Source organism: Paramisgurnus dabryanus, chromosome 14 (assembly GCF_030506205.2).
Source record: "Paramisgurnus dabryanus chromosome 14, PD_genome_1.1, whole genome shotgun sequence".
NCBI classification, from domain to species: Eukaryota; Metazoa; Chordata; class Actinopteri; order Cypriniformes; family Cobitidae; genus Paramisgurnus; species Paramisgurnus dabryanus.
In genome coordinates, this window is record NC_133350.1 from 31,764,060 (window position 1) to 31,782,378 (window position 18,319).

Genomic DNA, 18,319 nt, shown 5'->3' on the forward strand with positions numbered 1-18,319 from the left:
TGAATCGTTGTTTTTTACAGGTGTGTCTTCAGTGGCTAAGCTCTTTCACCCATGGAGGTCTGCAGTGCGCTTAGACAGCTTCCATTTCATGAGACGCTTTAACTGCGGCCTCACTACTGAACACCACCCTCTCTATGGCACCTTTTGTGCCAAGCTTTCCTCCTGCATTTTTGAATGGGACCAGGAGGATGTGCAACGCCTGAAGGAGGCCAAGAGAGCAGAGTGGAAGAGCAGCCACAGCGGACATACTCCCACTGAAGAACAGCTCATGGCCACTATCAGCCCAGGGGAATTAAAGAGACACTGCAGGAGGAGAACGCGTGGAGTGGAGGAGATGCGGAGCATGATTTCAGGGCTGCTGGAATCAGTATGGGAGCTGACAGACACCACAGGGCTGCGTCTGGTGAGCCATGACAGCATGCGCCACGTGTGGAAAGTGCAGCAGAAGCACCTGGAGTGCCTCCAAGACCCTGCAGGTGTTGCACTGTACACAAAGGTGGGGACACTCCAAAAGGGCGGCAAAGAGCTGGACATCCTTAGGTGTGGTAGGGGGTCCTCCTCCCTGGAGAGTTTTCACCGACATCAGTGTGCTTTTATTCCAGGTACATTTGCATCAAGACATACTGTATTGTATGTCTTTTTTAATTGTTATTTTCTGTTATGACAGAGAATATGTTGTAATTATTCAAAATAACACAATTACCACTGCCGGGTATTCATATGTATTACCTTTACAATAATGGTTCACTGAACAGAGTATTTTGTTTCTTAGGCTGGAGGTGCAATGCTGTACATATGCAAATGTACATGCTCGAGGGGGCATCAAGCTGGAACATGGGTCGGGCTAAGGAGGCAGTAGATGTGGAGGGGGCCTCGTCCCTAAGAAGCTTTGATGTTCGCTTGATTTCCCACCTTAACAACTTAAGCCAGCGCGTCCATGGTTGTGATCTGGTGCCAGAGATCACCCCACCCGGGAAACCTACTGGTAAGAGAGATCTTAGAGCAACACTGGTTTACCAGAGTATTACATCCTCTCCTCCTCTTTTTCTTAAGCACCCCCCTACTCAGAGGACATGCATTTCTTGGCTGTGAAAAACATTCTATTTATGTAGGATAAGGATGTGCGTACACTTCTGTTCAAAAGTTTAGGCTCACTTGACTAAAATGTTATGATCTTCAAAATCATTTAATCTGAAGGGGTATGGTTAAATGCTCGAAATTACTTTTACTTTACTGATTAATTTCTGTTACTAAAAAAAGTAACATTTTATTTTAGAATGATGACTTACACTGAATATTGAAAAAAGCAGCCAATAAGAGCCCAGATTAAATGTGAACTCCTATACTCTTTAAAATTGAAAATTTTGAAAACATGACACGCGTATTTTGCAATTTCTAGGCAAAGGGTGACTGCACTCAGACGATAAATTATAACAAATTATACCATGGTCTGTTTAAATACTCGATTCTGATTGGCTGGAAGGTGTGCATTAAAACTGTTTAATGCACAGGTAGTTCCAGTCAGTTTAATTACAGTTAGAAATAATCTGCTACTATAAACATTAGTAACCATAGTAACACAGTTAACACTAGCAGAGAGAGCGAGCGAGACATAAGTTCGTCTCTCTTTAAAGTGCGCAGGTTTTATTTCAGCACTACTTTATTTAAAGCGGATGGAGTGCGAGCCTTAACTTAAGAAAATGACCGTCATTTTTACCCGTCTGTTAAAAAATGTACACTGTAAACATTCATTACAGCTTTAACTTGGCAAATAACCAAGGTATAAGCGGGATAATCCACGGCTAGCCATGCATTAAAGGGTTTTAATGCTACGCGTCGGGTGGTTCTTCGTCGTGCATTAAAACCCTTTAATGCATGGCCAGCCGTGGATTATCCCTTACATATCTATATAATATATTTTACTGAGTTTTGATTTATTTTGGATGCTTTTAATCACCAGCATAATTCTCACAGTTACATTTGTGTTATGCCATAGTGAATGTATGTCCTTTCTTCATTTTGTGTTTACACTGGTTACAGGTGAGCGTATAGCAGTGGAATATTTATTGGCCCAGACCAACAGAGGTGACCTGCTGGCTCCATCACAGGTCTCCGAAATCCCCTCGCAGGTGCTTGAGGAGGAGGAGGATGAACCAGATGACACCATCAGCATGCCTGACATTGTCTGCCATTCAGCTGAGATAGGGGCTGGTGATCCTCCAAGTGCTGTGGAGGGTGACACTGAACCCGGACCCCTCATCACAGAGGTCAGAAACACTTTCTGTAACACCTTACTGAAAAACGCAATATTTAACTTATGTTAAGTAAATGTGGTTACATTTTAATAAGGTAAATAAATATAAAATCAGCATTGCTCACATATTACCATGCCTGATATTGTCTGCCAGTCAGCTGAGATAGGGGCTGGTGATCCTCCAAGTGCTGTGGAGGGTGACACTGAACCCGGACCCCTCATCACAAAGGTCAGAAACACTTTCTGCAACACCTTACTCAAAAACGCAATATTTAACTTATTTAACTTATGTTAAGTAAATGTGGTTACATTTTAATAAGGTAAATAAATATAAAATCAGCATTGCTCACATATTAGAAACAAGAGTGTACATTAATTTGCTTGTTTTTTTCTTTTTCTCACTTATCACTTTTCAGAACAGCCAATGTGACTCGAGGGGCGTTGTGGGATGGGAGGCAGTTGATGCCCTTGCAGCCTACCTAGTTGACTTGAATCGCACCATCACCGCCTTGTCAGCCAAGGAGGCGGCGTACATAGTCAACCTGTACACAGCTCTCCATGCCATGGACAAAAAACCTTTAAGGTACAACATAGTCATTATTTTGTACACCAAAATTAAACATACATTCCATGGAATGAATGAAGCATATGGATGTCTCTTTCACTGTTTAGGTACACCCAGAAGGCTAAGAAAAAAGCACATGCATCAGGAGGACCATGGAGAGCACCCAGGAAGCCGAGTGGCTCTGCTCCTGGACAGCAGGCGGCAGAGAGGTGCTTGATCACAATTTGCTATTATTTTGGTTCAATACAAATCATTAAGAGACAGCACGAGTCACTGTGAAAAGTATTTTTTGAGTGTAAATTATTTTATTGCAATCCCTATTGACATTGTAACTTAGTTCTTCATCACTTTACATCCTTGTTCACAGTCCAGAAAATATCATCCTTCTCTCCCACAGACTATACATGATTCACGGCCAAGCAGCCCAGGACCCCGGAATACATAGGGTCAGTGACTGTGTTTGCCTCAGACTTGCAAAAGAGTTTGAGCAGTCATGCAACAGGCCAAAGGACGCAAAGGGGAAAACCATGCCCATCCCTCAGTCCATTGTCAGCGTCTACAGCCACATCAAACAGCTGCTGGAGGACAGCATGGTTGTCCTGAACCAGACGAACCTGAGTCTGGTGCCGGTTAACAACACCACAGTATCTTCATGGTATGTGTTATTTCATTTAACTTTTCTCATACAATCAAGACAGTATATGAAGAGTTTCGTTACAAAACGAGATAAATCCCTTTTTTTAACATTTTTGTCAAAACATGTTTATTATTATGTTATCATGTTATTATTTTGTTTTATGGTGCTACTTAGCTGTATTTTTTAAGTTATGAAGGTTTAAATGAAAACAAACCAACTGCAGTTGAATTGATATTAATTGGAATGCACAACCAAAAAATGAGATTTCTGAAAAATAAAAAAAACGGAGTTATCTCGTTTTGCAACGAGATTTAATATGGGGGTAATTTCATGCCAATATTATTGAAAATGGACAGAGTAAAAGTCACAAATAGATATTACAACTTGTAAATACAAAACGCAATCTACAAATAGATTAAAAATCTACAAACACAGTCCTTGTGATCCGCAAATGTAAAACAAGATCTACGAATCGTCTTTGTGATCCACAAATATAAAGCATGATTTACAAAAAGAAATCAGTGACTTGTACTTGAAAACCAGAATTTGAATGAATGTAAAGTGACTTCTTTGCAGATGAATATCATTTTCTATTTGTAGATTGTGTCACATTTGTTTTCAGAATTCTGACACTATTGTTTCGCTTTGGTGACAAAATAATGCCATAATCGTTGAAAATGAAGAGACTGCAATTTGTAAACACGAAACAAATCTGCAAATAGGTTCCAAATCTGCAAACAAACTCCTCATGATCCGCAAATGTAAAACGAGATCTACAAATATATAAAAATCCACGAACAGACTCTTCATGACATACAAATATAAAATGCGATTTACAAATAGATTTAAAATCCGCAAACCAACTCTTTATGATTCACAAATAGAAATCATCGACTTGTACTTGACAAACAGAATTTAAATGAATGCAAAGTGATTTGTCTGCGCATGAGGGTCATTATTTGTTTGTAGATTGTGTTGCATTTGTTTTCAGAATTTTGGCACAACTGTTTAGCTGTTTTCCATTAAAAAAATCTACAAATGCCCTCCTCACAATTTGCAAACAAACACAGTCTAACTTGTATTTTCCAACCATTGTAAAAAGACATTCTTACACATTCTGTGCAAAGTTTAGCATGCAAGTGTTGAATCTGTGTTTGCAAATCACAGGGCATTCACGAATCCTTCTGCACAAGTCTACAGATCTTTTTGGCACTATCTTTCCGCAGAGTTTGTCACTACGATCCACGCGTGTAGTCAGCCAATCAGGGGTATTGCTTCAAAGTAATGCCACGCCCCCTCAATAAGCTCTTTTCAAAATAAAAGCTGGGCTCACTGCCATTTACCGTTGCCGGTGTTACAGCGCTGAAAGGCGGCCAGACCTCGTTATCGATATTATATTAATGATATTAAAGCATTTATTTATAGCATGGCAAATATGTAGCATTAACGTGAACTAGAACAACCCCTCGTTTAAGTTATTATCAGTGCCTGACAATTCAGCCGAGGTCATTAAATCGTTAAAAACACTGCATGAAGCGGTTTTATGCTTAAAACATCAGTGTCTCTTCAACGAACATTTGCCGAGCGTCAGCGAGCCAGCTGGATGGAGTGGAGCTGCTAAGGTGATGCAGCTAAAATAAAGCAAGCGGGTGCAACGATAATATTGGATGTAACTTGCCGTAATTAACAAAAACATGAGCCTTATTTGACAGCAGCACTAATTGAACTATTTGACCATATGCATTTGATATACATACCGTGACCGGAATGCACTTACAAATCGCGCTGTTATTAGAAACATTTAACTGTTTCCAGACTGAGCATGGAGACAAACAAGCCGTTTACAGAAGCAGCTGCCTGTCAGCGTGTACGGAATGAAGTCAAAACGGTCTCGGTTTTAAGACCGGCAGTCTGCCTGTGCCATTCCACCCTAATCCGGACTGCAAATTACATGTTAATATTATATCCACCATTTACAATCCTTCCTTTAAGGTCTGTTCTGCTTTTAACAGCTCAAAGCTATTACGTCCGTTGTAGGCTACAGGTAAATTTTGCAGTTGTTTTAGTTAACTTTGCAGAGCATTTTATTGTCGGAAATGGTCCTGGGCTGGGTTTTCCTATAACGATTGAACTTAGCACTCAAGAGCGCTTTCTACAAGGTAAAACGATCGCTCACAGCTGGGTTTTAAGTGCTACTAACGAGTCGCTATCCCTTTGTCGAGTGCTGAAATGTCACTTACTGAATGACTCGTAATTGTAGCAGAAGCTTGTTTAGGCTAATGATCTTCAGCCGATGTGCACTAATATTTTTTTAAATATTATTAATTATTTTTCAATGACTTATTACATGTTTTAATAATTTGTGCATCATGAAATATTCTTTTTTCATATTTAGTTAGGACTCGTCCCACTGCGCAATGCCTTCTGCATTTTATAATATAGTTTAGATTTTTCTTTTTATTTGTTGTTTATTATCTATGTTTATTTATTATTAAGGATTATTGCATTACCCAGTTGCAAGCGATCTTTATACGTGCATCTTTGGGAAACGCACGTAAATGAACAACGAATGTTCGTTAAGTAGCTCGTAGAAAGCGCTCTTAAGTGCTAAGTTTAATCGTTATCGGGAAACCCAGCCCTGTTCGTTTGGAATGTGCCTGGCACACAGCTCTAGTCAGGACTGATTAATCCATTTATCAAGTATTGATTAATTATTTTCAACTTAATCCCTTTTGCATTTTACAAAAAGTAGAATAGGCAGGCATATTCTGAATTTAATCAAAATTATGACTGTGGCGTTGAAGGAACCTTCCTTTAGTGATAAATAAATAAGTTATTTTGCTATTATTATCTAGCAAATATGACAGTTTTAAACAAACTAAGTAGCCTATTTATTTATTTATTGGCAAATGCAGAACAACAAGGAACATGTAGAACATAGGCGACACGCCTCTACCTTGCGATGAGAAGATTAATCATGGGGAACATAAGCTAAATGTAATTTTAAAATGTATTTAATTTAAAAACAAATTTAAACCGAAAGCGGACTGTTTAAGCTTGTCAAATTTATGCTGGCTCGGTCACAAAATTTCGTCAGGCAGTATTTGATATATGTATTTGTGTTCATGGAAAACAATATAGGCTATAGAAATTCGTGCTGAGTGACAGGAAAAAGAAAATCGTGCTAATTGGCACAAAAAAAAAGGGTCAATGAATACGAACAAATAAATCGAAAAAAAAATTAAGATATTGTTGATTCTGCATTTATCCAGCCAGCATAAATTTGACAAGCATGTGCTTTCGTTTTAAAAATGACATTTAAGCTTTTAATCATATAAGGGAGAAAGGCGTGTTGCCTACCTTTGCTTTCTCCTCATTGTTCTGCATTTGCCAATGAATAAGTCAGTCATATTTGTTATAAAAAAAATCAATGTATGCTACATAATAATAGAACTTGTTAATTTTTTTACCAAAATAGGAAAAAGAAAGTCGGTAAAAATGTGCACCCAGCTAGACACTCAAAATGAGGGCCGGAGTGGGACTCGCTGATTATTAAGTAAGGGATAATGTAGAGGCAGCCGGTAGTTATTGGGAAATAAGCCCCGACAGTGTGATCAGGACCCGACGCGAAGCGGAGGGTCTTGTATCACACTGAAGGGGCTTATTTCCCAATAACTATACTGGCTGCCTCTACATTATCCCGCTTATTACACGGCTACTTGCCACATAAGAAAAAAACTGGACATGAATATGAATTTGAAACATTTTATTGGCATATTTGTTTTAAATTAACATTTTTATCCTTCCGCGAAACTTTGCACAGATGCATAAAATGATCGTAATACCTTATTAAGATCCTCTGCTTCATACTTGTCTGTCTCCATTTTTTCTCTTTTAGCCAGTCTTTGAGAAGTTTTAATGCCCATTCTGTATTTTTTTGTGTGTTGGCTTCGTAGCTGTCATGCTCTATTTTGTCAAGTTCAGTCTCAGTAAGCTGTCTGTGTCTTGTCATGGTTGTCCAGTGTTTGTCACAAGATGGCGCCAAACAGATAAAGATCTTATTGATCTTTATTGGCGCGGAGCGATTTTACTCGTGCAAGTAGTCCGGCTATGCGTTATTAATTTGGAGCGGTTATTATTTGAAAATAACGAACCTGCAAATGTCTCAACTGACCAATCAGAATCAAGCATTCCAGAGAGCAGTGTAATAAAATAATATAATTAAATCCTCAGTAGCCATATCTGCTATACTGTTCTCTGCAGCCTTGAAAATTCATTGTATTTTTCTAATATATCATTTCCAATTCAGTGCAAATACAGTAGCCTAAACAATTATGATTTTGCCATAATTGTGCAGCCCTATATTTTAATATTATTTAAGTAAACTTGTTAAAAAACTACTAAAAGGGAACAAATGTGTTTTTCCCCTATATTTCTATAAAAAAATGTAGGTCTTGTAAATACGTATGGGGTTGCAATAGTTTGGAACCTACTGATATACAAAACTGGCTAATATGTCCTGACTGGAGCTGTGCGCGTCTGCGAAAAAAAAAAAAACGAAATAGGCGTCAGCTCATTTAATGTCATTGTGCTTTCAGTTAACCTGTTTAGAACTAGAAGTGTGCGCCCTGCCCTCGACTTTAGGCGGTGCGTTCAAGTTCATATACAGCGTGCAGACAGCGTGCCCGAGCGCGAGGGGGAAAAGTCCACGGGAGAAACTCAACAGCTTTAATGTACAAAAACCTTACGACAAACGAGAAACGTTCTAACGGAAGCCTTCAGTCAAGCAGGATTAAAAAGAGGATGAGAAACGTGCAAAATATACAATGTACAGTATATACAGTTATGTCATTAATAACTACTGCTTTTAAAAGGACTTTTAAGTTATTGTTTTTGTTTCATTTTCAAAGTTTGATACATTGTGCATAATGACATACTTGGAAAAAGGGATAATTCAACAATAATTTATAATTGTATATCTTTTATTAATTTTATGAAATACATTCAACTATATTTCAATGCACATTTAGGCCCTGAACAAAAAACAACTCGCGAGGGGAGGACTAGGGATTAACCCTTAATTAACTTTAAGGAATTAACTTTAGTGTTTAGAATTCAGTTAAAAACCAAAAAAAGAATTCTGTGCGCTTTTTGTTTAAAGTGCTTGTTTTTATTTAATGTATTTATTTATTCACTGGTGGTAGGGTTGGGGGACAATGAAGGGGAGGGGGGGGGTTCGGCACATATGCTTGAACCACTACTGATTTGATGTAACGGGTGGAATAATTTTAACATGTCACCTGCAGTCCGGGTTAGGGTGGATTGCAGACAGCGGGTCTAAAAGCCAAGACTGTTTTGTCTCGATTTGAGTGCCTAGCTCGATTTGAGTGTCTAGCTGGGTATGCGGTTTTACCTACTTCGTTTATCTTATTTTACACTGTAAAAAATGTTTTGTGGCTTAGTAAGTTTAACTAAATAAAATTAGTCAATTATATAAAAAAATAGGTTAAAACAAAAACTATTTTTGAGTACAAATAATGCAAAAATGTGAGTAATTCTAGATTTATCATGTAAAATTTGTGAGAAGGAAATTAAATAATTATAAAAAAATAATAGGCTGTATTAACTTAAAAATATAGTGCATCATTTTTGCATCCACTTTTTAAAGTAAATTTGACATGGAATTTTTAGTAGGCCTAATTGCTTCTCCATGTAAAACTTACTTAAACATTGCAATTGCTTAAATTGCAAAGGCTTAAATTCAATGTAAAACTTACTTTAAAAAAGTGTATGTAAAAATGATGCAAATATTATTTTTATCAGTGTACTTGTTTTGTTTAAAACGGTCATATTTGTTATTAAAAATCATCAATATATGCTACGTCATAATAGCAAAATAACTTATTTATTTTTCACTAAAATAGGAAAGTTTCTTCATGCCACAGTCATAATTTTGGCTAAATGCAGAATATGCGTGCCTATTCTACTTTTTGTAAAAAGCAAAAAGGATTAAGTAAAAATAATGAATCGATACTTGATAAATGGGTGACTTGTTCATTATTGTAATATATAGAAATGCATTAAATTTTTTTAAAACAAAGCCCGCCTTTTAATCTTTCTGACTAGAGCTGTGCGCCAGGCAAATTCCAAACGAGCAGGGCTGGGTTTTTCCAAAAGCATCGCTAAGTAGATCGTAAAAACAATCTTAAAATTCATCTTAGAATTATGGGCCGTTTCCCAAAAGCTTTGTAGCTTAAGTAGCACTCGAAAATCATCGTAGATCTACGAGTGCTCTGGAATAATCGTTAATTTATAAGTGCATCGTAAGACAGCAGTGTTACAAGGTCACCTGCAGGACAACCAGCAACTCCTGCAATAATGATAATGTAATGTTTTAAATGTAGGCTATATTTATTTATTGGGTTTTTTTCTTTGTTTATTTGTTTAAATTACTTTAATATAATATATTTAAAATTCAAACGAGAAATGAAATTTAAATGACTAAACATAAATTAATTAAGAAGGAAAACGTATTTGGTACAATTTTGGTAAAAGTTGGTACTAGCAAATTGATAAATGGTTCCTACCAAATGCTGCTATAATTCATCTAGGCTACAGTAAAAAAATATTTTTTTGAAGGGTATGGCATCTGATTAAAGAAACCAAATAAATATTTACGGTACAATGCAATAATCCTTAATAATAAATAAACATAGATAATAAACAACAAATAAAAAGAAAAATCTAAACTATATTATAAAATGCAGAAGGCATTGCGCAGTGGGACGAGTCCTAACTAAATATGAAAAAATAATATTTCATGATGCACAAATTATTAAAAATGTAATAAGTCATTGAAAAATTATTAATAATATTTTAAAAAATATTAGTGCACATCGGCTGAAGATCATTAGCCTAAACAAGCTTCTGCTACAATTACGAGTCATTCAGTAAGTGACATTTCAGCACTCGACAAAGGGATAGCGACTCGTTAGTAGCACTTAAAACCCAGCTGCGAGCGATCGTTTTACCTTGTAGAAAGCGCTCTTGAGTGCTAAGTTCAATCGTTATAGGAAAACCCAGCCCAGGACCATTTCCGACAATAAAATGCTCTGCAAAGTTAACTAAAACAACTGCAAAATTTACCTGTAGCCTACAACGGACTCGAAAGCTACAGAGAGTAATAGCTTTGAGCTGTTAAAAGCAGAACAGACCTTAAAGGAAGGATTGTAAATGGTGGATATAATATTAACATGTAATTTGCAGTCCGGATTAGGGTGGAATGGCACAGGCAGACTGCCGGTCTTAAAACCGAGACCGTTTTGACTTCATTCCGTACACGCTGACAGGCAGCTGCTTCTATAAACGGCTTGTTTGTCTCCATGCTCAGTCTGGAAACAGTTAAATGTTTCTAATAACAGCGCGATTTGTAAGTGCATTCCGGTCACGGTATGTATATCAAATGCATATGGTCAAATAGTTCAATTAGTGCTGCTGTCAAATAAGGCTCATGTTTTTGTTAATTACGGCAAGTTACATCCAATATTATCGTTGCACCCGCTTGCTTTATTTTAGCTGCGTCACCTTAGCAGCTCCACTCCATCCAGCTGGCTCGCTGACGCTCGGCAAATGTTCGTTGAAGAGACACTGATGTTTTAAGGATAAAACCGCTTCATGCAGTGTTTTTAACGATTTAATGACCTCGGCTGAATTGTCAGGCACTGATAATAACTTAAACGAGGGGTTGTTCTAGTTCACGTTAATGCTACATATTTGCCATGCTATACATAAATGCTTTAATATCATTAATATAATATCGATAACGCGGTCTGGCCGCCTTTCAGCGCTGTAGCACCGGCAACGGTAAATGGCAGTGAGCCCAGCTTTTATTTTGAAAAGAGCTTATTGAGGGGGCGTGGCATTACTTTGAAGCAATACCCCTGATTGGCTGACTACACACGTGGATCGTAGTGACAAACTCTGCGGAAAGATAGTGCCAAAAAGATCTGTAGACTTGTGCAGAAGGATTCGTGAATGCCCTGTGATTTGCAAACACAGATTCAACACTTGCATGCTAAACTTTGCACAGAATGTGTAAGAATGTCTTTTTACAATTGTTGGAAAATACAAGTTAGACTGTGTTTGTTTGCAAATTGTGAGGAGGGCATTTGTAGATTTTTTTAATGGAAAACAGCGAAACAGTTGTGCCAAAATTCTGAAAACAAATGCAACACAATCTACAAACAAATAATGACCCTCATGCGCAGACAAATCACTTTGCATTCATTTAAATTCTGTTTGTCAAGTACAAGTCGATGATTTCTATTTGTGAATCATAAAGAGTTGGTTTGCGGATTTTAAATCTATTTGTAAATCGCATTTTATATTTGTATGTCATGAAGAGTCTGTTCGTGGATTTTTATATATTTGTAGATCTCGTTTTACATTTGCGGATCATGAGAAGTTTGTTTGTAGATTTGGAACCTATTTGCAGATTTGTTTCGTGTTTACAAATTGTAGTCTCTTCATTTTCAACGATTATGGCATTATTTTGTCACCAAAGCGAAACAATAGTGTCAGAATTCTGAAAACAAATGTGACACAATCTACAAATAGAAAATGATATTCATCTGCAAAGAAGTCACTTTACATTCATTCAAATTCTGGTTTTCAAGTACAAGTGACTGATTTCTTTTTGTAAATCATGCTTTATATTTGTGGATCACAAAGACGATTCGTAGATCTTGTTTTACATTTGCGGATCACGAGGACTGTGTTTGTGGATTTTTAATCTATTTGTAGATTGCGTTTTGTGTTTACAAGTTGTAATATCTATTTGTGACTTTTACTCTGTCCATTTTCAATAATATTGGCATGAAATTACCCCCATAATTTAACATGAAGAAAAACCATCCACCTGCATGCTTGTTAGAAAATATGTAATAACCTTAGAGAGGGAGGATAGGCTTTTATACATGTACATGTATTTTAAATCTATTTGTAAATCGCATTTTATATTTGTATGTCATGAAGAGTCTGTTCGTGGATTTTTATATATTTGTAGATCTCGTTTTACATTTGCGGATCATGAGAAGTTTGTTTGTAGATTTGGAACCTATTTGCAGATTTGTTTCGTGTTTACAAATTGTAGTCTCTTCATTTTCAACGATTATGGCATTATTTTGTCACCAAAGCGAAACAATAGTGTCAGAATTCTGAAAACAAATGTGACACAATCTACAAATAGAAAATGATATTCATCTGCAAAGAAGTCACTTTACATTCATTCAAATTCTGGTTTTCAAGTACAAGTGACTGATTTCTTTTTGTAAATCATGCTTTATATTTGTGGATCACAAAGACGATTCGTAGATCTTGTTTTACATTTGCGGATCACGAGGACTGTGTTTGTGGATTTTTAATCTATTTGTAGATTGCGTTTTGTGTTTACAAGTTGTAATATCTATTTGTGACTTTTACTCTGTCCATTTTCAATAATATTGGCATGAAATTACCCCCATAATTTAACATGAAGAAAAACCATCCACCTGCATGCTTGTTAGAAAATATGTAATAACCTTAGAGAGGGAGGATAGGCTTTTATACATTATACATGTCTTGTAGGCTGCTTAGGAGGGATAAGAGGAAGGACAGGAACATGCAGCTGCAAGGCACTGCACTTCCCAAACAGCTGTACCTGGCCAAGGAGCCTCTTCCTGCAGTGAACACACTTCCAGCTGCCCCTGTGCAACATGCACATGAACCTATGACATTTGAGGAGCCTGAAAACCATGAGGGGGAAGCTTTCCCCCGCCAGCGCACACTAGCGGTAAGCAAGCCTGTGTTCTCTCCACCATCTCCACCTCCCCAGTTCCCTCCACAATTTGGGCCAGCGCCTCCGTTCCATCAAACTCCTCAGTTGCAGCATGCGCCTCCATTTCCACATGCTTCTCCATGCTCCTCCATATCCCCATGCACCTCCCTATCCCCATTCACCTTCATATCCGCATGCTCCTCCATTTCGTGAAAGTGAAGTGAGTATTTGCCAATGTATGGTAACCCATACTTGGAATGTGACCTCTGCATTTAACCCATCCAGTGAATAGTGAACACACGCACTGCAAGTCGTGAACACACAAACACCCGGAGCAGTGGGCAGCTATCCCTGCAGCGCCCGGGGAGCAATTAGGGTTAAGGTGCCTTGCTCAAGGGCACCACAGTCGCAACCCGCCGGTCGTGAGCCTCAAACCGGCAACGCTCGGGTTACAAGCCCGACACTCTAACCACTAGGCTACAACTGCCCTATTTTCCCTATTTCCGCATGCTCCTCCATATCCACATGCTCCTCCATATCCACAAGCTTCTCCATTGCAGCAAGCTCCTACAGAGTGCCTTCCATCCCAGCCAAGGCAACGTGCCTGGAGGCTGAAGAAAGCTGCCCAGGAGGATGAGGAGCTAGTGTCAAGGGGGGAACCGCCACGGAAGAGGCTAACAAAAGAAAAGTATCACTACACCTGCAAGTTGTGTGGCCAGGAAAAAAATAAAACAACTGGACACACCCAGCTGAAGGGGCAGTGGTACTGTCCAGCCTCAGGACTGACCCTGGATGACTGGAAGGAGAGTGTTTAGTTTCTGTCACCATTACATGTCTTTCTCTGTGTTGTTTGTCTGTTATAATAAAGTTTAATCATTTTATTGGAGCCAAGAACAGCCTTCACATTTTTATTTCATTTCCTCTTAATACCAGCACAGTGAGTGTACTCCATTGAATGTAATTGTTAAAACTAAAGCCAGATTTACTTGCAGAATCATTTTACATTTATTCACAAAACCCAACACTCTATCCTCAATTTGGAATATGTTTTATTCACTTGTGCTGCACAGATGTAGTCTCTCAAATAAATGAGTTTACCAAAAAAAAAAGGAGGGGGAAACATGATGGGGGAATTATTAACATTTGCAGTTATACACTGTTAATACTGTTGTAGCTTTAAATGTAGCATGTGACATTTTGAGTTAATTATTTGAATATTAATTAGTTTACATCACAAAATATGTTTATTTACAAGAGAATTTGCTTTAAATGCATTAATGTGCATAATTGCATAATCACAGGGTTATTACTATGGTGATTTATATGCAGAGGCAGACATTACTTGAGTACTTTGAGTAAATTTCCCAAGGATCTGTGCTTTATCAGAGTGTTTGTCTTGGGAAAAAAATATACTTTACTAAAAAATGTTCACTACGTTCTAAAGCATAGAATCATACTGTGTATTCCTTTTATATTGCATATTAAACTTGATTTAATACCTAATTACATAAAAAATTGTGTACTTTTACTTTCTTGAGTAAAAGTACAAAAATACTTTTTACTTAAGTAAAAGTAAAAAAATACTAGATGTTTAATGTACTTAAATATTAAATATAAACCAAAAACGTGAAATTATGAAATGTAGTGGACTAAAAATTATAATAATATGCTTTGGAATGTATGTTTTCCAAAGAAAAACACTAATAAAATACGAATACTTGAAAATTTACTTTTATGTAAAAAGTAAAAATACTAATGTAGTGTCCGCCTCTGTTTATATGGAAAAGAGTAAAAAAAAAAAAAAAAAATGACTACGTTACCCACAATGCATTGCATGTGTACTTCCGGAATGCACTACGAGACTAAAGAACAACCGAAAATGCAAGCGACATTGCCATACCATAGGTTCGAATCCCGCAAAAGACATGAAAATTAAAGTGGTGATAAACCTTGCAATAAGTATAGAACTGTGTGTAAACAATGTTGAAAAAATAAAGTGTACGTTTTCCTCCTCTTTTCTCCTTTTCTTTTTCTCTCTTTCCCCCCTCTTTCCTCTCTCTTTTCTTCTTTTCCCCCCATGGGCAGTACCTTTTGCCCCATTTTTGGCCGAGTGGTTAAGGCGATGGACTGCTAATCCATTGTGCTCTGCACGCGTGGGTTCGAATCCCATCCTCGTCGTTGTGACGTTGAACTTTCTTTAAGACGCAACATTGCCGAAGCTTACGTTGTTTCTCACACCTCTAGGAGTGGTCTGCTACCCATTAGACAAACAACGTGTTTTTGTTGCACCAGTTTTGAAGTGCTTACAATCCAGAGTCTCTGATGGACACTTGAGTGTTTTCAGACTTTAAAGTCCGTGCTATGTGCCAACTGTCTAGAAAGTGGTAAAGACTGGGTTGAGCGGATTTACCTTTGTTGATGTTTGCTGTAAGAGGAACAGAACAGGAATCATAACAACTGAAAAACCTTAGCGGAATGGTTGAAAACATACGTTGTCTCTAGCACAATTTTTATAGGTCAGTGCTAGAGCGTTTAAACGCAGATAGGGAGGTCTAACCGTTCACTTGGACATTATCAAGAAAGCTGTGGTGAAGCATAACACATGTTGGTTTTTCAATTCTTCAGTCACGTGTATTCTCATAGGGGGGCTCAGTGGTAGAGCATTTGACTGCAGATCAAGAGGTCTCCGGTTCAAATCCGGGTGCCCCCTTAAGCCTGTATGTCCGTAACCTCTTGCGGTAGTTTGCCGCGTTAATCTTTCGGACTCAAAGTTCATCATGGATCCTTTTCACGTAGGTCCTGGAGTGCAGCAGTCCTGCAGAGTTTAGCTCCAGCTCCAATCAGGCCCACATGAACAGGCTAACCAAGGTCTAAAGGTCACCTGAGAACCACAGGTGGATGAGGTTTATTCAGGGTTGGAAATAAAATCTGCAGCATTGCGGCACTTCAGGACCGGCGTTGCCTACCCCTGTTCTAACGCTAAAGACGAGCATACACTGTGCCATTTCAGCACAGTCGTGGCTAAATGCCAACGTACACTATACGAGTAAATCCCATGCGATGTGAAGCCAAAGTTCACAAATTGTGTGCTCACACTATAGCAGGGGTCTTTGACCCTGCTCCTGGTGAGCTTCCGCCCTGCAGATTTTAGCTCCAACCCCAATGAAACTTAGCTGAAGCAGCTTATCAAGGTGTTCAAGGTTGCTTGATAATTACAGACTGTTGTGTTGGAGGTGGGTTGAAACTGAAGTCTGCAGGACAGTAGCCGACCAGCAGCAGGTTTGGAAATATCTGCGTTATTCGGTCAGATCGCAGAGCTGAGACTTGACTGCTCACACGTCATCTCTGAAACAAATCGGAGAGATATCCAAACTAAGAAGTGTGTAGCTGTTTGCCGGTTTCAGAAGAAGCATCCATGCATATCTGGGAAATGCACCGCCTTTCTCATACAGTTTGTGCGGTCCCTTCAAACGATCGCAAAATATGTGACAAAATGCGTTGATACAACCAAGTGTCCGGAAACCTCACAAGTGTTTCTGTAGTGTAGTGGTTATCACGTTCGCCTAACATGCGAAAGGTCCTCGGTTCGAAACAGGGCAGAAACAGTGTGTTCCTTTTGATACGCTGCGAGTTAAATTCCTTTCTTGAGCCACGTTACTCCTTGTATCATGAAGCACTTTTAAAGTTACACACAGTTCCACCCATCACATTCGCTTCACGCATGAAAGGTGGCCAGTTCTCAAGTGGGCGAAAAGCATTGCCCCTTTGGGAAGTGTTGCACAGAGAGAAAATGTGTGGCCAAATCTATCAAAATAAACAAAGAATCCAAAGGAACAGGTTTCTGTGGTGATGTGGTTATCACAAAAAGTGATAAACGTTCGACTGAAATAAACACTTTGTTAGAGATATGACAAGGTTTTGGTCATGTTGATTTAAAGGTAGGGTAACACATTTTGAAAAATGCTAACGGTAGCCGCCTAGCAATGAAATCCCGATCCCACCCTCAAGTCAAATCGCTCTCCAAAGTCAAACCTCTTTCCAAACACATGAACACGCACAGATCAGACGGTCATGTCTCATGTCTCATTCACCAGTGAGAGAACTTTGCAGTACAAAGTGAATAACACTTCCAAAATAACCAACATAAACAACTGGTTTACATCAGAATTAGTTTAAGCACACGTTCGGTTTTGTAGACGTAGTAACTATATCGTTATGCTAATCCGTAAACGAACACAAATTTCATAAGCAACACAACGTTTCATCAAAGTATAATATCTGAATCCATCTCAATACAAACATATCGCGTACCTACCTTAGCAAAATAAACAGTGCAACGACCCTTTCAGACCCTTTGCCTCCTGTAGCTGTTTGCATCTCGCGGTAAAGCAGTAAAGTTACAGATGTTAATTTGGATTTTTGCTCTTGCTGATCCAGGCAGTTTTTGCTGTTGTTGTTATAAAAGATGCATTTAGTTTTGTTGCTCCTGTGTAGGTTGTCAATTCAGCAGAAAAGTTTGGTGTTCTCGCTGTTTACAGACAGAGCGCACGTGAACGCGCCGATAACGTATGGTGTCTGCGTGGACTCGCTGCGCGGTGGGAATTCAAATTACACTTACTTATGAGGGACATAAAAGGAAACGTCCGTTCGGACCGAAATCTATGATTTGTTGAACATTTTTTGGTCCTACGCCTTTCACAGATGACATAAATTTTTACAAATACATTTAAACAACTTAACACAGTGATTGCTATCAGGATGTGAGGAGACTTTTAACCAGCATAACTAAAAATGTTTCAGGATTAAATCTGTTACCCTACCTTTAACTACCTCAACAGTTACATCAGTTTGATGCACGTTATTGTAAACCTGATCGTCGGTTAGTGTTAGTTGAACGGACGGCAGGTAAGTGTACTGAGGTTTAGTCAACATTACCCAGCCAGTTGGCTGTTTAACTGAAAAAAAATGTATTCACATCACCTGCATTTGTTTAGTTTATATTCAAGCACAGTTGTCATCTGACAATACATATTAAATTACGGTTTGCTT

At 38.3% G+C, this 18,319-nt stretch overlaps 1 protein-coding gene and 2 non-coding genes across 3 annotated transcripts; all 3 read left to right on the forward strand.

Annotated features, from left to right (window-relative positions):
* The first annotated feature begins 937 nt into the window (after window positions 1-937).
* On the forward strand, window positions 938-8,058 carry LOC135747321 (uncharacterized). Its single transcript, XM_073811778.1, has 8 exons — window positions 938-985; window positions 1,113-1,125; window positions 2,041-2,267; window positions 2,409-2,483; window positions 2,671-2,837; window positions 2,927-3,028; window positions 3,217-3,474; window positions 8,055-8,058. Exons 1-8 carry the CDS (start codon window positions 938-940, stop codon window positions 8,056-8,058), a joined length of 894 nt encoding a protein of 297 aa, XP_073667879.1.
* A 7,305-nt stretch (window positions 8,059-15,363) lies between these two features.
* Window positions 15,364-15,456, forward strand: trnas-gcu (transfer RNA serine (anticodon GCU)). Its single transcript has one exon. It is a non-coding gene; the product is annotated as a tRNA-Ser (tRNA).
* A 1,346-nt stretch (window positions 15,457-16,802) lies between these two features.
* trnav-aac (transfer RNA valine (anticodon AAC)) lies at window positions 16,803-16,875 on the forward strand. The gene has a single exon. It is a non-coding gene; the product is annotated as a tRNA-Val (tRNA).
* The last annotated feature ends 1,444 nt before the right edge of the window (window positions 16,876-18,319 follow it).

Bases quoted from the DNA above. Each gene is read 5' to 3' on its own strand.
- LOC135747321 (XM_073811778.1), top strand. From the start codon at position 938: ATGGTTGTGATCTGGTGCCAGAGATCACCCCACCCGGGAAACCTACTG. The intron at 2,838-2,926 runs GTACAACATAGT...TTCACTGTTTAG, and splicing joins ATGGACAAAAAACCTTTAAG to GTACACCCAGAAGGCTAAGA. The intron at 3,029-3,216 runs GTGCTTGATCAC...TCTCTCCCACAG, and splicing joins GGACAGCAGGCGGCAGAGAG to ACTATACATGATTCACGGCC.